The sequence below is a fragment of the Gossypium raimondii genome, chromosome 1 (assembly GCF_025698545.1).
Source record: "Gossypium raimondii isolate GPD5lz chromosome 1, ASM2569854v1, whole genome shotgun sequence".
In the NCBI taxonomy this organism is placed as follows: Eukaryota; Viridiplantae; Streptophyta; class Magnoliopsida; order Malvales; family Malvaceae; genus Gossypium; species Gossypium raimondii.
In genome coordinates, this window is record NC_068565.1 from 48,969,312 (window position 1) to 48,989,791 (window position 20,480).

Sequence of the window (20,480 nt, forward strand, 5' to 3'; positions counted from 1 at the left end):
TATTTATAATGATATATATAATTTTATATGGACCGGGGATTATTCAGAGAATTAATTGGAGATTACTGTTAATTTGAAAATAATTTTTTAATCTATTTTTATTTATTTTATATTAAATCTTGAATTCAGCCAGCATCATCTCAGTAGTTATATTACTAATATAATTTTCTTTACTTACAAATCAACAAATATTAATACCACACCTGTCCAGCCCGACCAAAAGACTCGGGTAAAAAAATAGGCCTCAAGTAAGGGTTTTGTACTTGGGCTCGGTTTGACTCGAATTAATAAAAAAATAAAAAAATTTCTATTCTCTTGTTATTTTTTATTGTTTTATTGTCATTTCATTATTATATTACTATTATTTTATTATTTTTGTTTAGATATTGTATAATTCTTATTTTATTGTTAATTTTGTTATTAATTTAAAAATATTTGCTTATTAAGTTACACTTATATTATTTAAATATACATATTTTTTAATTTGGTGGAAAATATTTATTTTCAATTTGGACGGGCCGGGCTAGACTTATGTATTAGTATTTTTATCTAGGCTGGGGTTGTACAAAATTTTAGACCTATTTTTTAGGTAAGACCTAACAAACGAGTCTAAAATTTTGACAAGGCCTAAACTTGACCCGACCCGGGCTATGAACATGTCTAATTAATAGCGAGCATTTTTATTTTTAATAAAAATATTTATTATATAATTTTTTATCGATATTTTAGATTTCTAATAAATCTGGTAATACTTATTATCTATATTATTATTTAAGTCCTTAATTGAGTTGGTACCACAAGTCAATCAATCGACCAAAAATATTCTTTTGTATAAAGGATTTTAACTTATGTTAAATGCTTAGAAAAACATTAAATTTACCATTTAACCAAAGCATTATTTTAATATACACATTTTATTACCTTCATCAATCGAATATATTAATAATATTGTTGATTGAGTCGTCATCACAAGTTAACTTGATTTTAACTCGAGATTAATGACATCACCATGATATAGTTATGCGTTTAATATTGCACATATTATTAATTAGTTTCAAATTATATGTGTTCTATGATATTTTTAAACATATGCAAATTTGATAGATAGAGTTTATAAAATGTTAGTATATAGGATGTATGGTTTGAATTAGAGGTGTTCATGGGCTGGGCCGGGCCGGGCCCAGAAAAAAATTCGGCCCGAGTCCTAGGCCCGGGCCCGAAATATGGGCCTAGAATTTTGCCTGTGCAGGCCCAGAAAAATTCATAAGCCGGGCCTGCCCGCCTTTTTTAAATAAATACCAAAAATTATTTTAAAATTAAAATAAAAATTAAAAAAGTATTTTAAAAAATTTTAAAATTAAAAAATTTAAAAAGTATTTTAAAAAATTTAAAATTAAAAAATTAAAAAAAGTATTTTAAAAGTATTTTAAAGTTAAAATAAAAATAAAAATAAAAAATTTATTATTCGGTAAGGGGGGCAGCCGGCCAAAAAGTGGTGCCCGAGCCCTGCCCGCTTTTTTGCCCAAGCCCATATTTCGGCCTATATTTTACCTAAACCCTCCAATATTTTGGGCGGCCGTCGAGTCAGGCCGCCTACCCATGAACACCTCTAGTTTGAATGAATTAAAAATATTAATAGAACAATTCATTGAACCAAACTAAGGGTGGGTTTGGATGGGTGATTGGGTGCGGTGCGGTGCGTTTAGTTTACTTTTTGTCTCACGCTACAGTATCGCTACAGTGTCTAGTCTCACCGCCACCGCTATTTTTACACTAACCGCAGGTAAATGCACCGCCTATCCAAACTCACCTTAAGATTTGCGGTATGCAGTTAAAGTTGGTGGTATGAATTTATTGTTGGTAACGGAATACTAATGAACATATTGATATGACAGCCCACAACACCATTAATCATCTAAATTAGAGATTTTGGTTGAATTAAGAAATTAAAAACGTCCCTTTTGGTTCTAATTATTAGAATTTACCTTTTTTTTTAACATTTTATTTCTGTTCCACTATTGCAAGAAAGACAGCACAAAATCGTAACTGAAACATGTCACAACAAACATATAAATCCAACACAATTCCACCATTTTTTTTAATAATTTGATTAATATGTCTAGCCCTGTAATCCGAATGAACCAAACCACCGAACCACGGAGGCGATCACGGCTGCCAAGCCGTTCCCTTTCTTCCTCTAACATCGTCGACTGCGACGGCTGTGTCAGCAACAACAATAGCAGAAGGAGCCGGTCAATGGACAGTGCCAGTTTCGGGGAGATTTGTGGGGGTGCCACAGCTGAGTGTACGGCTATTTGTTGCTGTGCCCCTTTCGGGATAGCCAACTTTCTAGTTTTGGCAATGTACAAGATCCCTGCAGGGTTATGCCGCCGTGCTATTCGTCAGAGGCAGCGGCGTAAGTTGGTGAAAAAAGGGTTGATTCAGCCGTGGGACCACCGTGGATGTGAGGGTCTCCAGATTCGCCCAGTGGAGGAAATTTTCCCAATTGTGAATGGTTCTGAAGAAACTGAAAAGGCTGTGAATGAACTGGAAAAAGAAATGTGGCAAAGGTTTTATGGCACCGGGTTTTGGAGAAGTCCTTCTCAGAGGGAAGATGATTCACCTAGAATTAAATAACTGTTAAAAAGAAGAAGAAGAAATATTTGGACTAAATATTGTTTTAAATTGGGATTTTATTAACTGATTTTGATGTCATAAAAACATGGTTCTGTTTTAACATGTAAGAAGTGGACTATGACATTGGGGACCCCTTTGGCATAGGGTTCTGAAATTTTTATGTGTCTTTGCTTTTGCATTAGCTTCGTTAGGCAAATGACAACTGCGCCACCCAAATGTTTGGGTTGGAGTTCCGTTTCAAACATTAACACTTGACGATGTGAAAACCAGGTTTTTGATATCATCTAAATGATTTTTTTTAAAATTAAAGAAATTTGGTGTATTAAGTCGAACTCGCCCTTTATCTATGTACTGACATATTAACATCCTACTTTTTTTTAGGTATTTGATTAATATTGTTAAAATATGCTAACATAATGTATGGTGACACGTGACAACCTCACATTTCGACATGTGACAAAAATAAAAAAATTATAAATATGTCAAGCACAACCTGATATAAAAAATTTCCTTTTTTTTTCTATAAGAAAAATCAATTAGATCACTTGTTTATTAAAAAATGTGAGGCTACCACATGTTACTATGCTATTGGTCGTCAATGTCATGTCATTATATTTTAATAGTGTTAGACTTAATTCTTCATTGCTTTTGTGGTTAAAAAATGCTTTTAGAAGAAAGTATTTTGAAAAGTGCGGGAAAAAAATGCGGTTAAAAATTGTGGTTTGTTAATTTTGAGTATTTTCTTACAAAAAATTGTGGTTGAAGGTTAAAATATATTTTTGGACATGAGAGTGGAAAGTTATATGATGCTTAAATAATTTAATATAATGATACATGAAGTAAAAAAATTAAATGCTTTTAAATCATTAATAAAAATTATTTGTAAAATTAATGATATATAAAATATTTTAAAATCTTAAATATAATAATAAATGGCATTTAAATAATTTAATATAATGATACATAAAATATAAATCAAATTAATTTTTTATATTTAAATAGTTAATATAATTTAGAGTATTTTGATACTTTTTGCTTCCAAACACAAAAGCCAAAAGCCAAAATCCAAAAGCCAAAAACACCTAGATTCAACTTTTGTATTTGGGTGGAAAAACACTTACTATTACAATTTTGTCTCCAAAAGCCAAGTGTTTTTCATTACTTCTCCGGTGGAAAAAACACTTTTGAAACCTTAGTCAGGTACCTAAAAAAATACTAAGTTGGTTTAGGGTTTCCAAGTTCAGGTATCAATTAGGTCTAAAATAAAATTTTGATACTAAGTATAAGTAGTCAAGTTTAGATATCTATGTATAAAGGGTAAACTACATTGGTTAGCTTTCATTTTGGTCACTTAACTAAAAAAAAGTTACAATTTGGTCACTAAAGTTTTTGAAATTATTTTTTTGTCACCTAACCGTTAAATGACACTTTTTTAGTTGATATAATAACAATCGAGTCCTCAATTTTCATCTTTTCTGTTAATTTGACCCTAATTACATATTCAGAATGATAAAAAAAACTTAAAATTATTTAAAAAATAACATAGAGGTCAACTTACTAAATGGGGCTCATTTGACCCACATGAACTGGTCCGATTTGTGGAACTCGTGGAGAAGCCCTCTACTTAAAGCCATGATGGCCTAGTGAAACACTCTAGTAAAATTAGAGTTACCAGGGTAAATAGTGTAAATCCTAAAGGGATAAGATTTATAAAGTTTAAATCCTTAAGACTTTCAATTGTAGATAAACTCTAATATTGATCGTCAATGTAACTCAATCCGTACCATTGGATTTGGGGGAGCTCAACTATAAATAGAGACCTCACCCTTCATTGTAATCACTTCATTCCATTCATAGTTGTGAATATATTTGAGAGTATTTATTTAAACACTTGGCATGCTATTTTCCTTTGGCTTTTCTGTTCTTCGTTACTCTTTCGTTTGAGTTTGCTCCCGTTATGTTTTAGTGCATTAGAGAAATTCTACTAGAATTCTCACATTTACGAGAGTTAGGCTGACTTAGGCACATTTGAAGTGAAGAAATCGCCTAAGGCTGTGCTGATTGCTAGATAAAAGGTCTAACCCCGTGACAGTTGGTATCAAGGAGGCAAGGTTCGGAAGGTAAGTGGACAACTTCTTGTGGGAGGTGGAGCAATACTTTCATGTCGTGGGCATCAAGGATGATGATGCTAAGGTAAATACTAATGCTCGATATTTTACTGATTTTGCTCTTCTTTGGTGGAGACGTAGGTCCACAGATAAAAAGTGTGGTCAGGTTACGATTAGGACTTAGGTGGAGTTCCAGAATGAGTTTAATGAGAAGTTTTACCCCCAATATGCCGAGAAGAAGGCTTGGGCTAAGTTGTGTCGATTTTCACAAAAAAGGCACAATTCGGAAGTATGTGAAGGAGTTTAGTAAACTGATGCTCCAAATCATGGATCTGAGTGAGAAAGAGGCATTCTTCTTTTTTATGGATGGTTTGAAGTCGTGGGTTAAGTAGGAATTGAAATGTCGAGGGGTCCAAAAACTTTTAAAAGTCATAGTCGTGGCAAAGTTCTTAATCAAGCTTGTTCTGAGGAAATACAAGTTCGAGCCTTCCAAGTCCAAAGAGAAGGGCAGTGATGGGGAAGATGAAAATGGACAGGTTGATTTTAACAACGATAATGGTGGCCATATTGGTAATGAGAAACTACAAAATGGGAAAAGGAAACCCAAAAAGTCGTGGGAAAAGAAGAATGGGTTATTGAAATGATTCTTTTGTGAAGGTTCGTATATGATAAGGAATTGTGCGAAGCAATCCGTGTTTTTTGTCATCAAATAGGACGATGAGCCAGAAAAATCTCCCATGAGACTTGGTTTGGTTGTGCGTGGGTTCAAATCCAAGAGGGACAATTAGAATGAGAAGAAGTCAATGAAGTGCTTATTGTGTTGTGGTCTGCATAGGATGCGAGATTATCCAGAACAATCCAAGACTTCCGTGATCAGTAAAGGAGTGGAAGCGAAGCCAGAAAGTGAGACTTTGAAGCTTGGATCAATGATACTCAATTCTGCGAAAGCAAAGAGGGATCACAAGCAGAAATGGCTGATGTATATGGACATCAACATCGCAGGTCAGAATAAGAGTGTTTTTTTTATACAAGGGCATCAAACATGTTCATATCAGAAAAAACCATAGGTAGACTTGGTATTTCAATTAGTAAGTCAACTAAGAAGGTCAAGACTGTTTGTAGTAACCAATTTTTCCCCAGGCCCAATCTAAAACCCAAAAATAAATAAACCATCTACATTTTTAAAACCCAATTACAACAACCCAATAACCTAAAACAAAACAAACCCTAAGCCCAAACCCAACAAACCCATCGACTAAATTCTAACAAAGCAATTTCGCCTCCAAAGACCTCTCCAAGCGTCGCAAGACTCGGAGCCGGCCTCTTCCACATGCGCCGTTCCCTCACGTACACCTGCAAACACGGACTCAAAGAGTCCAGCAGAGAAAATATAGTGTAAAACAAAAAATGAAATCAGTTTTTGGGGCTCTATAAAGCCACTTTTATTTTGTAAAGAGGGGAGAGGAAATCGATAAGAGAACAAAATATCAATTTTTCTAAGGTGATTTTTTGGTTTTCTTGGCAGTGTCCCTCGTATTTTATTTACATATATTTCTTTTTTATTTTATTTCGTTTTTAAATAACAAAGAAAGGAGAAAAGGGGTTACCTCCGCTTTGAATCTGCTCAAAAGCAGTTGAGGGCCCATCGCGTCGCACCTCCGATTAACGCCTTCGGTGAGAATTCGGTGGAGACATGTTGCGGCGGCGGTGCAAAAGAAAATGGGTTTAAAACCCTAGTAGAAAGCACTTGGGGGTTCTTTTTATTTATTTATTTATTTTTACTTTTGGTTTCAAATGATTTTAGAAAGAAAAAACTGTTTTAAATAGAAAGACAAACGGCGCCGTTTTGGGGGGGATCCGCGCGTCGACCCGACCCGGTCCCAGGATCCGCGCTTTTCCTTTAGATGGGAGATTTGCGCTATAGGTCCCTCCCTTTTGCAGCGCACTCCAATCAAACCCGTTTTACTTTTTTTTTAAAATTAGACTACAGATTTGATTTTTGTTTCAATTTGGTCCCTCACTGCGCAGCATTTTGGAATGAGGGGATAATTTTCCTTTTTGGTCCTCCAATGTTACGAGCGCATTCAAGTTGGTTTTTTTAATTTTATTTTAAATCGGCCCCCATTATTTTTGAAAATGTATACACATCTGCATGTTTTTATACTCTTATTTTATTGTCATTACATATATACATGTAGATTTTTAGGAATTGTTATAGGTTTGCTGTATATTTTTTCACTTACCTTTTCATGTATACTTATATTTATGCGTGTTAAATATGTGTGTACACATAGTCGCAAAGCTTGTATATTGTACTTGTATATATATTTTGTAAATACATACTCATATATGTTTTACATTAAAGTTTTTGTTTCATATTGTACATTAACTTTAACATACCCTTTTAGAAAATACATTTTGGTTTTAACTATACATCAAGGTTATTTTCTTGATTTAACGGTTTTTTTTGAATAAAAGCAATATTCGAAGTTTGGGATTTTTGAGGGAAATTGAGCCCTAACGTATTGGGTTCTGATTTTCTTTGTTAATCTTAAATAACCGATGATATTCTTTATTCAAAATGCATGAGTATAAAAATCATTTTTGGGAACTTAACTTGCTGTGTCCTAACGCATTGGGTGTGGCATGTTACTTTCTCAAAATGAAGATTTTTACATAAAATAAAAGTGATATTCAAAGTTCGGGGATTATGAGGAATTGTACCCTAACGTATTGGGACTCGATTCTTTACATAACTTGAACAATTGATTATCCTTTTTCAAATTTCATCATTCAAGCTTATTTTAAAATCTTTTTTAACTTTCGACACCAAGACATCAAATAGTCAATTTGGTACCGATTTTGGGCGTTACGAGGGTGCTAACCCTTCCTCATACGTAACTGACTCCCGAACTCGTTTTCTCAAAATTCGTAGACCAAAATAATTTTTAAGGTGAGCTGATCACACCTTAATAAAGGATCGGTGGCGACTCCAGTTTTTGTTTTTAAGTCGACAACTAAATTTTTGTTTTCAAAAAGCTGTTTCGACAGCTTGGCGACTCCGCTGGGGACTTTGAGAGTCGAGCCATAAACTGATTATGTTTGTCTTTGTGTCGAAAATTAAAAGTTTTAAAAATTCACGAGTTCCCTTCGCATTCATCGTTTTTTTCATTTTGATGTTGGCAACTTTGCATTTGCATTTTACATTTTACCCTTTAAGTGGGAGCGAGAAACTAGTCCTTCGTGAGGTCTTCACCTCCGTGCAGGGTAGTGGACTGCTTCCAGGATACATCCGTACCCATGTCTTCGTGAGATTTTCATCTCCGTGCAGTCATAGGGAAATGTGTCCCCCTGAACCGAACTCGATCCACATGAGCCTATAATGGGTGAGAATCGAGGAATCTGCTGGTTCGGGTACCCTTACTCTAGAAACCAAGCCTCATATAGTGAGCTTTAGGAACTTGACCTAGGTAGAACTATCCCAAAACCCTAGTGGATTCCTGATTAAGTGTTTCTTGCTATTTCATGTTTGTATTTGATTATATCTCTATATGTGATACTGACTTGGGTTTCTTTTGTTTTGATTGCATGACATCATTATTGCATAGCATTTCATCCTAAAAGGGCGTTAGTTCATATTCGGTTGCTAAATAGAAAGCTTATCATGGAAAAAGGGTTTCTTGATAAGGTGAAAGATAATGTGGCTGTCCAAACTTGGTCTGAGACAATGCAGCAAGAGAAATGCGATAGTTTGGCCGAGGGATATGTGTCAGAGTTATGGGACTTCGCTCGTGTTAGCGTGACTCAGAATAACTTGCAGGAACTAAAGGAAACTTGGGACCGGTGGAATGATGAGATTAAGCAGCTCTTCTACTCTAGCTATGGAGACCTACCTTACTTGCTCGACTTAAAGGTGGATAAGCACTTATTTCGTGCCTTAGCCCAATTTTGGAATCCTGCTTATAGTTGCTTTACCTTTGGAAAAGTTGACTTAGTGCTTACGGTGGAGGAATACACGGCATTGCTTCGTGTTCAAAAATTCAAGTGGACAAAGCCTATTCAAGAGTTGCTAATGTTCCAACCTTTTTGAAGAAATTGATGAATATTAAGGGGATGAGTGAGCAATGGGTCGCAGCACGAATCAAGCAAAAGGGAGATAGTAAGTGCATTCCTTAGAGGAACCTGAAAGATTTAATTCTAGCGCACCCGGATACGAGGAAGAGGGTTGATGTCTTTGCCTTGGGTATTTACGGTTTGGTTGTCTTTCCTAAAGCTTTGGGACATATTGATGAAGCAGTCATTGACCTTTTTGACCGTCTTGACAAGGGGGTTACACCGGTTCCAGCAATTCTGGCAGAAACCTTCAGATCTCTGAATGAATGTCGAAGAGTAGGTGAGGGTAGATTCATTGGATGCACGCAACTCCTTTTAGCATGGTTTCACTGTCACTTTTGGAAGGTGGATAAGGTTTCCTATCGGGTTTTTTCTGAAAATTATTCGCCCTTGAAGGAAATAGTGGCATTACCCAGGTAGGATGGTATCTCAGAGGAAAAATGGATGGCAACTCTTCAGAATCTTCAAGAGGGGGATATTGAATGGAGAGCTCCTTGGATGCTGTCAGATGAGATCTTATATAGGTGTGGAGATTTTGACTGGGTCCCTTTACTTGGGATTTGGGGGGCTATTGGCTATGCATCGTTATTGGTACTGAGACAATATAGGTCAAGGCAATTCGTACCAACAACCCATGGATTAGCTCAGTGTGAATTCTCGTATAAGTGTGATGGTTACAAGAAGAAGATACGAGAAATGACTAATGCTTGGAGGCAGACTCGCCGATTGAAGAGGTTGGCAGTAAGTCTATCAACGACGCCTGAATATGTCGAGTGGCTTAATAGAAGGATCAATGATAACATACCTGTACCAGGTCAAGTAGATAGTCAATTTGTGGAAAAGCATGTACATATGATCTCTTCTGAGCTAGAAATTATAAAGCAAGATTTTGAAAGAAGGAATTCTGAGCTTGAGTAGAAGATAGAGCAAATGGAAGAGGAGAAGATGAATTTAAGGCTGGACATAGATGTTCAGAAACTGGAAACCGAAGGCCTGAGAAAAGGGAAGCGCAAAGTCGAGGAAGACCTGAACAGCTTGAAGACAGATTATAAGAGATTACATTTGTCAGTGAGAACTGTTGGGTTGGAAAAAACCTCAGAACAGTGGCGTCAAGAGGTTCAAGAAGAAAAGGCCAAGGCTGATAGGTGGGAAAAGGAGGCTCAAAAGCAAAATAAGTCATTTGAGAGGAGTTTGTCAGAAAGCCAGAATGAAAGAGATAAACTAAGGGCTAGAGTGGCCGAACTTGAGAAGATTGTTTATCAATACCGAAATCAAAATTCAGTGGCGGAACTGCAAGTAAGTTTAAGCAGGATCGAGCAAATGAAGAAAACTATAGAGGAATTAGAGATAGCATCGTAGAACTATGAAGCCAGGATTGAGCATCTGGAAGCAAACGAAGATCATCAAAGTGAACAGCTTCACTATTTCCAGGATCAAGTTGTAAGAAGGGATCACATTATGGGAGAAGCTGTGGTTTAGATTCAAGGGGTAGCTGAGCACCTGCAGACTTTGGCAATACAGGCTAATATACTAAGTGTGAAGTACGAATCGGAATCAGATCAGGGGCAGAAGTTGGCATCATTACTTAGGGAGATTAAATTTCTAAGTATTAGGGCAAGGCCTTATTTATAGCCATTTTATGTAAAGAAATTTTTTCTCTAGTAAAGTTTTCTGAGTGGAATTGAATTATAATTAACGCCTTTTTTGCATTCACCTCATGCATCACATCATATGCATTAGCATCGCATCATATGCATTAAAGACCTTTATTAAATCCTAATAAGTTAAAATCATTGCTCAGTTAACCTGGAAACCAACCAACCAACCCGACACCGATACGGCACTCGAGCAAAGACAAAAGATATGGATCAGAGATTAGAAAAGCTCGAACAGTACCAGAAGGAGATGCAAGACTGGCTTCAGCTACAAATGCAGGAGCGGTTAGACAAGATGAAACAAGAGATGTCTGAGAAGATGCGAGAATCCCAAGAAGATATAGTGGCAAAATTAACCCAACTGATAACTAAGGGAAGTGATAAAGGAAAGGGTCCCATGGCTGATGTCGATGAACCACTCTATCCTCCAGGGTTTACTCCTCCACATGTTCAAACTCAAGCTGAATATCCACACAAACCCACTGTCACAATCAGGCCTCAGCAGTCCCAGGCCAATGCTTCGAACTTTCAAGCTAGATTGGGCTCTAACCCCGAAAACTACCCTGTTAACTCTGCCATTCCTGACTTCGATGAAGTGGCTGAAAAGAAAAGAATAAAGGAGGAGTTACCAAAGCAGCTAGAGGAAAGGTGCAAATGGCTCGAGGAGAAATTCAGGGTGATGGAAGTCACTGAAAGCTGTCGTGAGATTGACGTTAAAGAGCTGAGCTTAGTTCCTGATTTGGTACTCCTCATAAGTTTAAGATTCCAGAATTCGAGAAGTACAATAGGACGACTTGCCCAGAGGCTCATATTACCATGTTCTGCAGGCGAATGGCTGGATACGTTAACAATGACCAGCTATTAATACACTGTTTCCAAGATAGCTTAGCAGGGGCAGCATTTAAGTGGTACAATCAGCTAAGCCGTACCACGATTGGTTCATGGAGGGACTTGGCACAAGCATTCATGAAACAATATAGTCATGTGACAGACATGGCTCCTGATAGAATTACCCTTCAAAACATGGAGAAGAAGCCGAGTGAAAGCTTTAGGTAGTACGCACAGAGATGGAGGGAAGTCGCCGTCCAAGTTCAGCCACAACTTTTGGAAAGAGAAGTGACAATACTCTTTATAAATACATTGAAAGTTCCATTCATCACACATATGTTAGGAAGTGCTACAAAAAGCTTTTCTGACATAGTTATGAACGGTGAAATGATCGAAAATGCTATAAGGAGCGGGAAAATCGATGCAGAGGAGAGTAACAAGAGGTCAATCTCAAGAAGAAGAGAAAATGAGGTGAACAACACGTGTTACTCTAAATCAGTTACAGTGAGTCATCCAAGAAAGGTGGTTGGTAATCAACAAAATTCATCAAGACATGATTCCGGTATAAAGACTGAGAAGTTTCAGTTTACACCAATCCCAATACCGTATAGGGACCTGTATCAAAATTTGTTTGATGCACATGTTGTTTCCCCTTTTCATGTGAAGCCTCTACAACCTCCGTATCCTGAATGGTATGATGCGAACGCACAATGTGAATACCATGCGGGAATTACGGGACACTCGATTGAGAATTGCACTGCCTTCAAGAAGCAAGTTGAAAGACTTATCAACATGGGTATTGTCAAGTTTGGTGACTCGTCTAGCGTAGGAAATCCGCTACCCAATCATGATTGAGGATGGAGGGACTGCAATGTATGAAGAAGTGGTGAGAAATTTGCACATCGATGCAATATATGCGACACAATTAAAAGGGTCCTTGTTAGATATTCACTTTAGAGGTGTTCTAAATAATGAGACTGCTGAGGAAACCCCTGAAGTATTTAGAGTCTGTTAGAGTAATGTTTAGAACACACTTGTTGCTTTCAGCCTAGAAGCAATAAGAATTTCTTTGTGAAATAGGCTCACGTCTAAACATTATTATTTTAATGAAATTCATTATTGCAATAATCTTTGAGCAAATGTTCTTTCATTTTTTATGATTTTTTTTTATTCTTTTGGATTTTTTTTTCTGCCAGACCATTCATTCATATTATTCATACATTCTTTTGTATATTCTGTGGTACCCACTATGGATCCTCCTTGATTTTTTGTTTCATAAAATTTATTTTTTTTGAGTCTCCTCAATATTTGGCTTCTTGAGGCTTTCATTTTAAGTATCTTCTATTTTTCGAGTTTTAAAAGGCTTTCACTTTTTAGATCCCATAAAATTTCCCAAGCATATTTATTTTAATTTTTTGGTTTATTGAAAATTGATCCATTTTTGGAATCCTTCAAGCTTCCATCTTTTGAGTGCAATAAAGTTTTTCAAGCACATATTTTAATCTTTAGATTTATAGTTTTTAATATTTTTATTTAAAAATCATAAAAGAAAAGTATAAAAAACAAAAGTGTCACCATAATAATCTTAATTATAATTTAAAAGAATAAATGTTTTATAATTTCATAACTGAGTTGATAATTCAATTAAGGATGACACCAACTTAATAAAATACTTAATATAAGTATTAGATATACAGACGATAAATTTTCCTAATACCATATTTTGAGATTTTCATCATTGCATATTATGTTTCATGTAGGTAAAGTGTACATATCATCTTGAAGAGAAATGAGGCTGCTGGTGGGATCACACAGGTTTAAGCTCTTCCTTTTATATGGCTTATTTTAATAAAATTTTCATGTCCCTCTAAAAAATCGAAATAATTTAATTCTTGTTAATTTGAAAGTAAACCCTAAACTCTTAAAATTTGATAAAAATCCTTAAATTTAAATTTAAGAAAGATACTCAAACACCCTAAGTTTTATCAATTAATTAAATTTTAAATTGAAAAGATGAACTTACTATTTTTTAAATAATATTTTTAATAGTGTTATAAAAGGAATTAAATTGTTTGATATAATCCAAGGGTATTAATTTAGACAAAAATAATGTTCAAGTTAAAATAAAATGTTAAAAATTAAAGGTTAAATGTTCCGATGAAAAATAATAATATAATTGAATGTATGATAAAAAATTTTAAATCTTTAGTTGAACACGATGTGATACACGAATTTCTAAATTAGCTGTAACTGATAGTTACAGTAAGCATAAAAAAGATGAAGACAAAGACAGTAGCAGTGGATAGATTGCGATCAAAGTTGTAGTTGGAAGGGACCTATAATTCAATAACTCATTCTCCAGCAAGCATTCTCCTTGATTTTTACACACATATATAAAGAAATTATTGAACTGGTAATTCTTTAAAGGAGCTGAATTTCCATTAAAATTTGCACAAGTTGTCTCTATCTCAGGCACCAACTTGTGCATTGTCTTATCCTGGAAGGAAAATATTACGAGGATCCTGAATTTCCCCCTATGCCTATGGCTAACTGAAGATAACAATTACAAGTTATACAATAAACCTGAAGCTTAATTCATTTGACTCGTGTGTTAGATATCGGTTACCGGCTATGTTCATGTCGCTGACAGATTGCCTAACAATCCAAATAGAAAGAGAACAGTAGCAAACACTTGCAGTAGAATTTAATGAAGGAAATATGATTTGCAATTACCTGTTGATGCATATATAACTTATAATGTGTATGATAATAACCCTCCAAAAAAATATGTCATAATCAACTTAGAAATACTATTCACAACAACATGAAACTTGAGATTAATAAGTAAAAAATGAAGCTATTAACACAAGGCTTGAGAATCACAATCTTCAACCTCCGACAGTGACTTGACGGGGCATCGTATCGGAGTTGGCCAAACTTGGAATTGGTCCACCATTCTGAGCAGGGTTTATTTCGCCCGATACAGTTATGGCATCCTTGGATTGAGGAAGGTTGATTGGTTTGTTCGGGTTTTCTTCAGGCTTCCCGACACAAGCATCCTGAACAGGGTTCTCCGCCTTCTTTGTTTTCGGTTTTGACTTTCCGGGCTTTTCTTCAGCTTTGGTGGTCTCCTTAGGTTGAACCTTAGGCTGGGGTTTCTTTACAGTCTTCTTGGAAGCAACATTTTCTTCATTACCGTTGGTTTGGGTTCTTTTGGTTGAACCGTTCCGCTCTTGGTTCAAGGACGGGCGAACAACAGAACCATCAACTTCCGAACGGTTGTTTGTTGCAGCAACATTACTCTTGTTCCTTCCGAGCTTTGGGGATATTGCACGCGTAGTTGGTATCTGTGACAATTACAATAGATATCAGATAAAGCTCTCTAGTTTGCTGTGAAAATGCATCGTTTTACTGATATGTCAAGGACAAGCAGAAAATCAATTAACGATCGAGAAGGCTGTAGTTCCCAATCGTTCATGGTGTCCCAGTAAGACAATTCAATATTCATACTATAGATATCACAGTTACCATTATCACACCATATGGACAATGATTAAACACGGTCCAATAATAGGCATATCCAAAACATTCTAAGGCGGGTGTGGTATCAAAGAGCATAAATCTGATAAAAGAATACAAGCCAGGATGAAATAGTAATAAAGAAAAAAGAAAACCATCAAATTACCTTCTTAAGTTCAACTTTTGGAGGAGGTTCCTTGTAGAAATTCGGCATTGGTGTAGCTTTAAAAGTCAAGCTCTTCCTTAATTGCTTGATTTCCGCCTCCTGGTTCTCCTGCACAACGCAACAAACCACAAAATTAATGAAATGAAGCAGAAAAGTAGGGAACATAGAGAAATATGTTCGTTCGTGTAATGGTTATATTGAAAAGTCATTGCCAAGACCTTTGATTTTGCCTGCAGGTTATTCTTTTCGACTTCCTTAGCATGGATCTTCTCTTCTAGCTTTGAAAGAAACTGGAGAAAAAAATCACGAAAGGGTTACTATAAACTTAATGTAGTTGAGGGCTATCGGCAAACAATGAATTGATGTATATTCCCAACCTCCTTCCTCTTTTCAGCACGTTCCTCCAACCTGAAGGTGAATCCTGACCCACTACTCCTCCTAGTGCTACGAGAGGTGGCACTGCTAATAATCACACAGAAATATTGATTAAACGATAATGATTAATAAAACAAGTTGCATAGCAAATGGAAGTTAAAACTAAAAGTAATGACAGTACGAAGTAGTGGAATGGGCATCATCGTCCTCTTTGCTCTGCATTGTAGCTGCTATTGGCTTTGAATCAGCTGATCTGGAAATCATACAGGATTTGTTGAGATCTATTGGCTTTGAATATAAATGCATTAACAGTATAAGATATTAACAGTGTGCAGCTGAGTGATGATAGGTCACTAAGGCACTTACTCGGATGATGAAGAGGGCTTAGCAGCCGTATTTCCAGGACCAGACTTTGCCGGCTTATTGCTAGGCAAAGATGCTATAGTGGTCCTTCTAGAAGAAACTCCACCACCATTTGCATTTGCCGGCTTTGTATCAACATGGATGGATCCGCGCCTGTTGGGATGACTCAAACGAGCTGATCCATTGGAAGAAGGGGCATGAGTTTTTGAGCTTTTCTCTTGGGAATGTTTGAGATCAGTGCTCTTCACAAGACCATCCCCATGGATTCTTCTTGCAGGAAATGAAAGACTTTGAGACAGAACAGGCCTCTGGTTACGAGAAATCAGAACTGCATTTCTCAGATTAGGTTTATCGTTTGTCACCTTATTGTTCTTTGCATTACCAGACTCCTATACATAGAAATAGGCACATACACAAACAAGAAATTATGCAAGTGATCAATATAAATAGAACAGCTTGAATGTATGAAACATATGGCACCTTTAAGGTTCTTGACAATTGAGTTTTGGAAACATTTGCAGGAGCTTTACTTGTCTTGCCTTCAGATTTTGTTTCTTGCTGCTTCGAATTTGAATCCCCTTCACCATTAATGTCAGCATCAACATCATCATGTTCCTTTTTCTTTTCTTCTGTAGCAGATTCTTCAATATCTGTTTTTTCACTCACAATTATCTCTTCCTCCACTGTAACCCAATTTTCAGACTCCATGTCCTGCAAAATTACAAGTGATAACCATCGGCATCAACTTAAAAACATCAAAAAACTTGAAGGGTTTTCTCGCAAGAATCTTAAATCAATGGCATTGCTCAATTAGATTATGGAACTACAGGATTCAACCAAGATCTAGCTTTAAATGAGTGATCATTGTACTGAATCTAAATAGCATGTTCCCTTTTCACATTCTCTACTAAAAAAACACTACAAACTCTGATCAAATTGAATAAAAAACTTGATATGAGAATCATCTCAGAATTGAACAAAGATCCAACTAAAAATTCTACAATTAAAACTCTCCAAGCCAAAAAAAAAAAAAAAAGCATAAGACAACCCTGACATCAAAAATTAAACCTTAATGAACATAACCAGACAGAAATGCCATAAACTCAAAAAGAAGAGAAACAAAAATTAAGAGTAATTTTTATTACCTTTCTTACAAGAGTTTGGACTTAAGAGAACTGAAACGCAAAGCTTCAAAGACTAAACGAAGAAAGCACTGAATTTGAAAACAAGTAAACAATAAAAGAAAGGAACTTGAAGGATTAACAAAGAAGTGACAAAATCTGGAACTAAAAGCTAGAAATCCAAACTGGGTTTTGGTTCAAGAGGCTTAATTCATACAAAGTGGCTTACGTAGTGTTGAGAGAGAGAGAGAGAGAGAGAGAGAGACTGTGTGTTTTGTTTGTGTATATTTTTTGAGTTTAAAGGACGAGTTTTTCAATGAACTGGATAGAAAGGTTGATGAAATGACTGTATTGCCATGGATTTGGATGGCTTCTTGCTCCCAATTCAAAGATTTTAACTTGCCCTTTTCCGAAAATTACAAATCATAATGGAGGGAATAAAATCAGTTGTTAATGTCCATAAAAATGAAGTCTTTGTTGTGTTTCACAACTGGTAATTTCCAAATGTTGGGTCTATTATTTGTCTAAATTTGGGACACCACATTTCATTTTGTCACTATTTTTCAATTATTTAATCAACTTAATATTTAATACATTACTCTTTTATAAATATTATCAATAAACAAAATAATTACATACCATTTAAAATTTTAATAGTATTCTTTACCATCATCCTCTTACGATATGCTCGTCTTATTCAATCTAACTGAACCGACTTTACAATGGTTGATTCGCTCAGTTACATCAATTAATCAACCTATTTATATATTTATTATATATTATAAATATATTTAACATAATTAAAACATAACATATACGATATTGATATTGATATGAAACTAAATTGAAGGAGAAATGATTGTATGAAACTGTGATTTCACGTAATTCATGTCTCTTTCTAATAGGAGAATGACAAATCAGATGTTAGCCAACATACCAACATAATCGATGTAACATAAAATTACTTAGATTTAAGCCTCTGTCTGAATTGATGTCATCATTGATCTGTATATTAAAAAAAATCACACACTAAATTATCAAAAGTAAAAAATAACTACGACAAACAATAATCATTAATTTAAAAACTATTCATAATTTAAAATTTTAATTTATCATACTTCCATAATATAATTATTATTCATCGTCAGAATGAAGGATATTAAATGTAAATAGAAGTGGTCAAAAAAGGAGCTCCATAAATGAAGGTCTGAAATCAGATTGGAAGTATGGGTTAGAAAATGACAAGTCAAGTTTTATTGTGAGAAAAGGGTGTTGGAGATGTGGGAAGTTTCAGGCAACAATCTAACATGTGTTAATGCCAATGGTGCATGGTGCTAATCAATGAATGTCCGGTCTTTAGTTTTGGACAATTTCTTTTTTGCCCCCATTCTATGATTATTCGAGTGTTAAATCACTATTTGGTGTTTGAATTTGACAATAACTCTTACATCGTGGTTTAAGGGGAATTTAGAAAACTATTTAGGAGTGACCAAGACTGAATTATAAAATTTTGAGAGATTAAAATATGATTTTATCATGTATTAGTTTATACTTTCATATTTTTTTGAAAGGACTAATCAATTTTTTTCATTTTGAGAGTTAAAGTGTAATTTTACCATATATAAATTTATAATTTAATGATTTTAAGGGGATAAAATTTAATTTTCTATTTTTGAGGGTCCTGCCCCTCTTTGCGTTCGCCCTTGTTGGGGTCTAAACTTTTTTTTTGTTAAAGTTAGTCCTTAAACTTTACAATTGCTCCCATATTGGGACCTGAACTAGACAATTGTTCTCGTACTGGGGCTTGAATTTTTTTTGTCCAAGTGTCATTGAACTCGGCAATTATTTCCACATTGGAGCTTGAACTTTAGGGTTTTCAAAGAAATACCAAGGACTAACTAGGATAAAAAAAAAGTTTAGGCTCCACTGTGGTAATAATTGTTAAGCTTAGGGACTAACTTGGACATAAAAAGTTCAAACCTCAATACGGAAACAATTGCAATGTTCAAGGACTAACTTGGACAAAAAAAAAAGTTCAGACCTCAAAAAATGATTTTAACCTTTTATCTAAGTAAAGAGCGTTGACATTCAAGTGGATAAAAAAATCAATATTTTATTATTTTATAAAAAAGTTAAAATATATTGTTAAGTCTTTGTATTTTGACAAAATTTGGGATCTAATCTTTATATATAAAAAGTTAAAATTGAATTCATCTTACTCTTTTATTTACCCCAATTCAATCTCGATTAACTTAACATGTTGATAAAACTGTACTTAAAAATAAATATCCAAATTAACAAAATTTGACAGAAAACACTATTTGTATTTATGATTAGAATAGGATTTGTAATTTTAAAGTATAAGGACTAAATCATGAGTTTTTGTAAGAGGTATAAAGACTAAGAAGATACATAGAGAAAGAAAAATGAAAATGTAGAGAATTTTGAAATAAAATGAAGGTGATGGGTTGAGCAAGATCTAAGCCTAATGACCTAACTCACCAACCACAACTTGAAATGTTAGAATCCTATCTTAATCTTTATTAATTAAGTGGGTATTGATATCATTTTAACACCTAAATTTGTCCTTAATTACTGCCTTAAGCAAAGGCATTTTAGTCCAAATAGAAACAAAAATTCATTGCTTAAATTGGATTTAAGGCCCAAAAATGTCATTTCACTACCAACCCAATAATTGAAAATAAATAAATAAACACAATGCACTGTTGAACAACATGGAAAGTTCCCAAAACAATTACAGAACACCCCTCCCCCCTTCAACTTCACGATGTAAGTTGAAATGGAGGAATGGTGGGAGAGGTGTGCAACTAAAAGTAAAAGAGCGAGGGGGGGTCCGGGACACCAAGGTAACAGCCGGGGCATGACCCACAATAATCTGAAAGATGACGTGGCAAGACCGAGGAACATGATTGGTCTCACGTTGATGCACCTAAGGTAACAGCTGTCACAGAACGTGCATGGTAAGATGAAGATTTGTTTGTTTGTTTGGAGAGACGGACAGCTTCTTTAAATCTTTTTTTTTAAGGTAAAGGATTAATCTTAGCCGTAGGATTAAATGATGGTGGTCGCTCCCAAATCTCAATCATAGCCTCTCCCATTAATAAAGTTTTCATTTTTGATTTTTTTTTTGTTTTAAAAATTTACAAACATAATCAAATTAGTAATAGATATAATTGAATTAAAAATTAAAAGCTAAAATAAAATTTAAAAAAATTAAAATTTTAACATGTGCATTTCAACCAAAAACTCAATTTTAATTTTTTAAATCTCTTTCTCTCTATATTTTAATGTGTAGGAGTTTGCAGGTGGTGAGTTGCAGTCGGGCTGAAAGAGGGGGAGTCGGCCTTCAGGTGTGGGTTTATAACGCGTGTAGCCCACGCGCTATATGTGTGTTTGCAATTTGCATGTGAAGGGTTTTGTCCGTGTCTCTGGATTTACTTAAAAATTTGTTTTTATCATCTTTTTGAGAATCCAATGCAATTTTTCGATAATGTCTATTTATTTAATCGTAAGACAAGAAAATAAACAAAATCAACGGCTTCTCGCTTTTTTACTATTTTATTATTTATTAAAA

General features: G+C 35.0%; 2 protein-coding genes across 3 annotated transcripts; one reads left to right on the forward strand and one right to left on the reverse strand.

The window, feature by feature from the left end:
* The first annotated feature begins 2,115 nt into the window (after nucleotides 1-2,115).
* On the forward strand, nucleotides 2,116-2,637 carry LOC105786274 (uncharacterized). The gene has a single exon (XM_012612646.2). The coding sequence runs from the start codon at nucleotides 2,116-2,118 to the stop codon at nucleotides 2,635-2,637; it is 522 nt and encodes a 173-aa protein (XP_012468100.1).
* Nucleotides 2,638-14,044: 11,407 nt separating this feature from the next.
* Nucleotides 14,045-17,172, reverse strand: LOC105786275 (protein WVD2-like 4). Of its 2 annotated transcripts, none has more exons than XM_012612647.2 (8): nucleotides 16,910-17,172; nucleotides 16,245-16,475; nucleotides 15,768-16,153; nucleotides 15,583-15,654; nucleotides 15,404-15,488; nucleotides 15,245-15,316; nucleotides 15,027-15,134; nucleotides 14,045-14,688 (listed from the first exon to the last, which is right to left on the reverse strand). In XM_012612647.2, the coding sequence occupies exons 2-8, from the start codon at nucleotides 16,470-16,472 to the stop codon at nucleotides 14,230-14,232; spliced, it is 1,410 nt and encodes a 469-aa protein (XP_012468101.1). In that variant the 5' UTR covers nucleotides 16,473-16,475; nucleotides 16,910-17,172; the 3' UTR covers nucleotides 14,045-14,229. The 2 variants fall into 2 exon arrangements, with proteins under 2 accessions (XP_012468101.1, XP_012468102.1); XM_012612648.2 differs by having other exon boundaries at nucleotides 15,404-15,485; nucleotides 16,910-17,170.
* Between the last annotated feature and the right edge of the window lie 3,308 nt (nucleotides 17,173-20,480).

Coding starts and splice junctions, on each gene's coding strand:
- LOC105786275 (XM_012612647.2), bottom strand. CDS start 16,472: ATGGAGTCTGAAAATTGGGTTACAGTGGAGGAAGAGATAATTGTGAGT. Junction 15,655..15,767: donor AAGCCCTCTTCATCATCCGA/GTAAGTGCCTTA, acceptor TATGATTTCCAG/ATCAGCTGATTCAAAGCCAA. Junction 15,489..15,582: donor GATGCCCATTCCACTACTTC/GTACTGTCATTA, acceptor TGTGATTATTAG/CAGTGCCACCTCTCGTAGCA.
- LOC105786274 (XM_012612646.2), top strand. CDS start 2,116: ATGTCTAGCCCTGTAATCCGAATGAACCAAACCACCGAACCACGGAGG.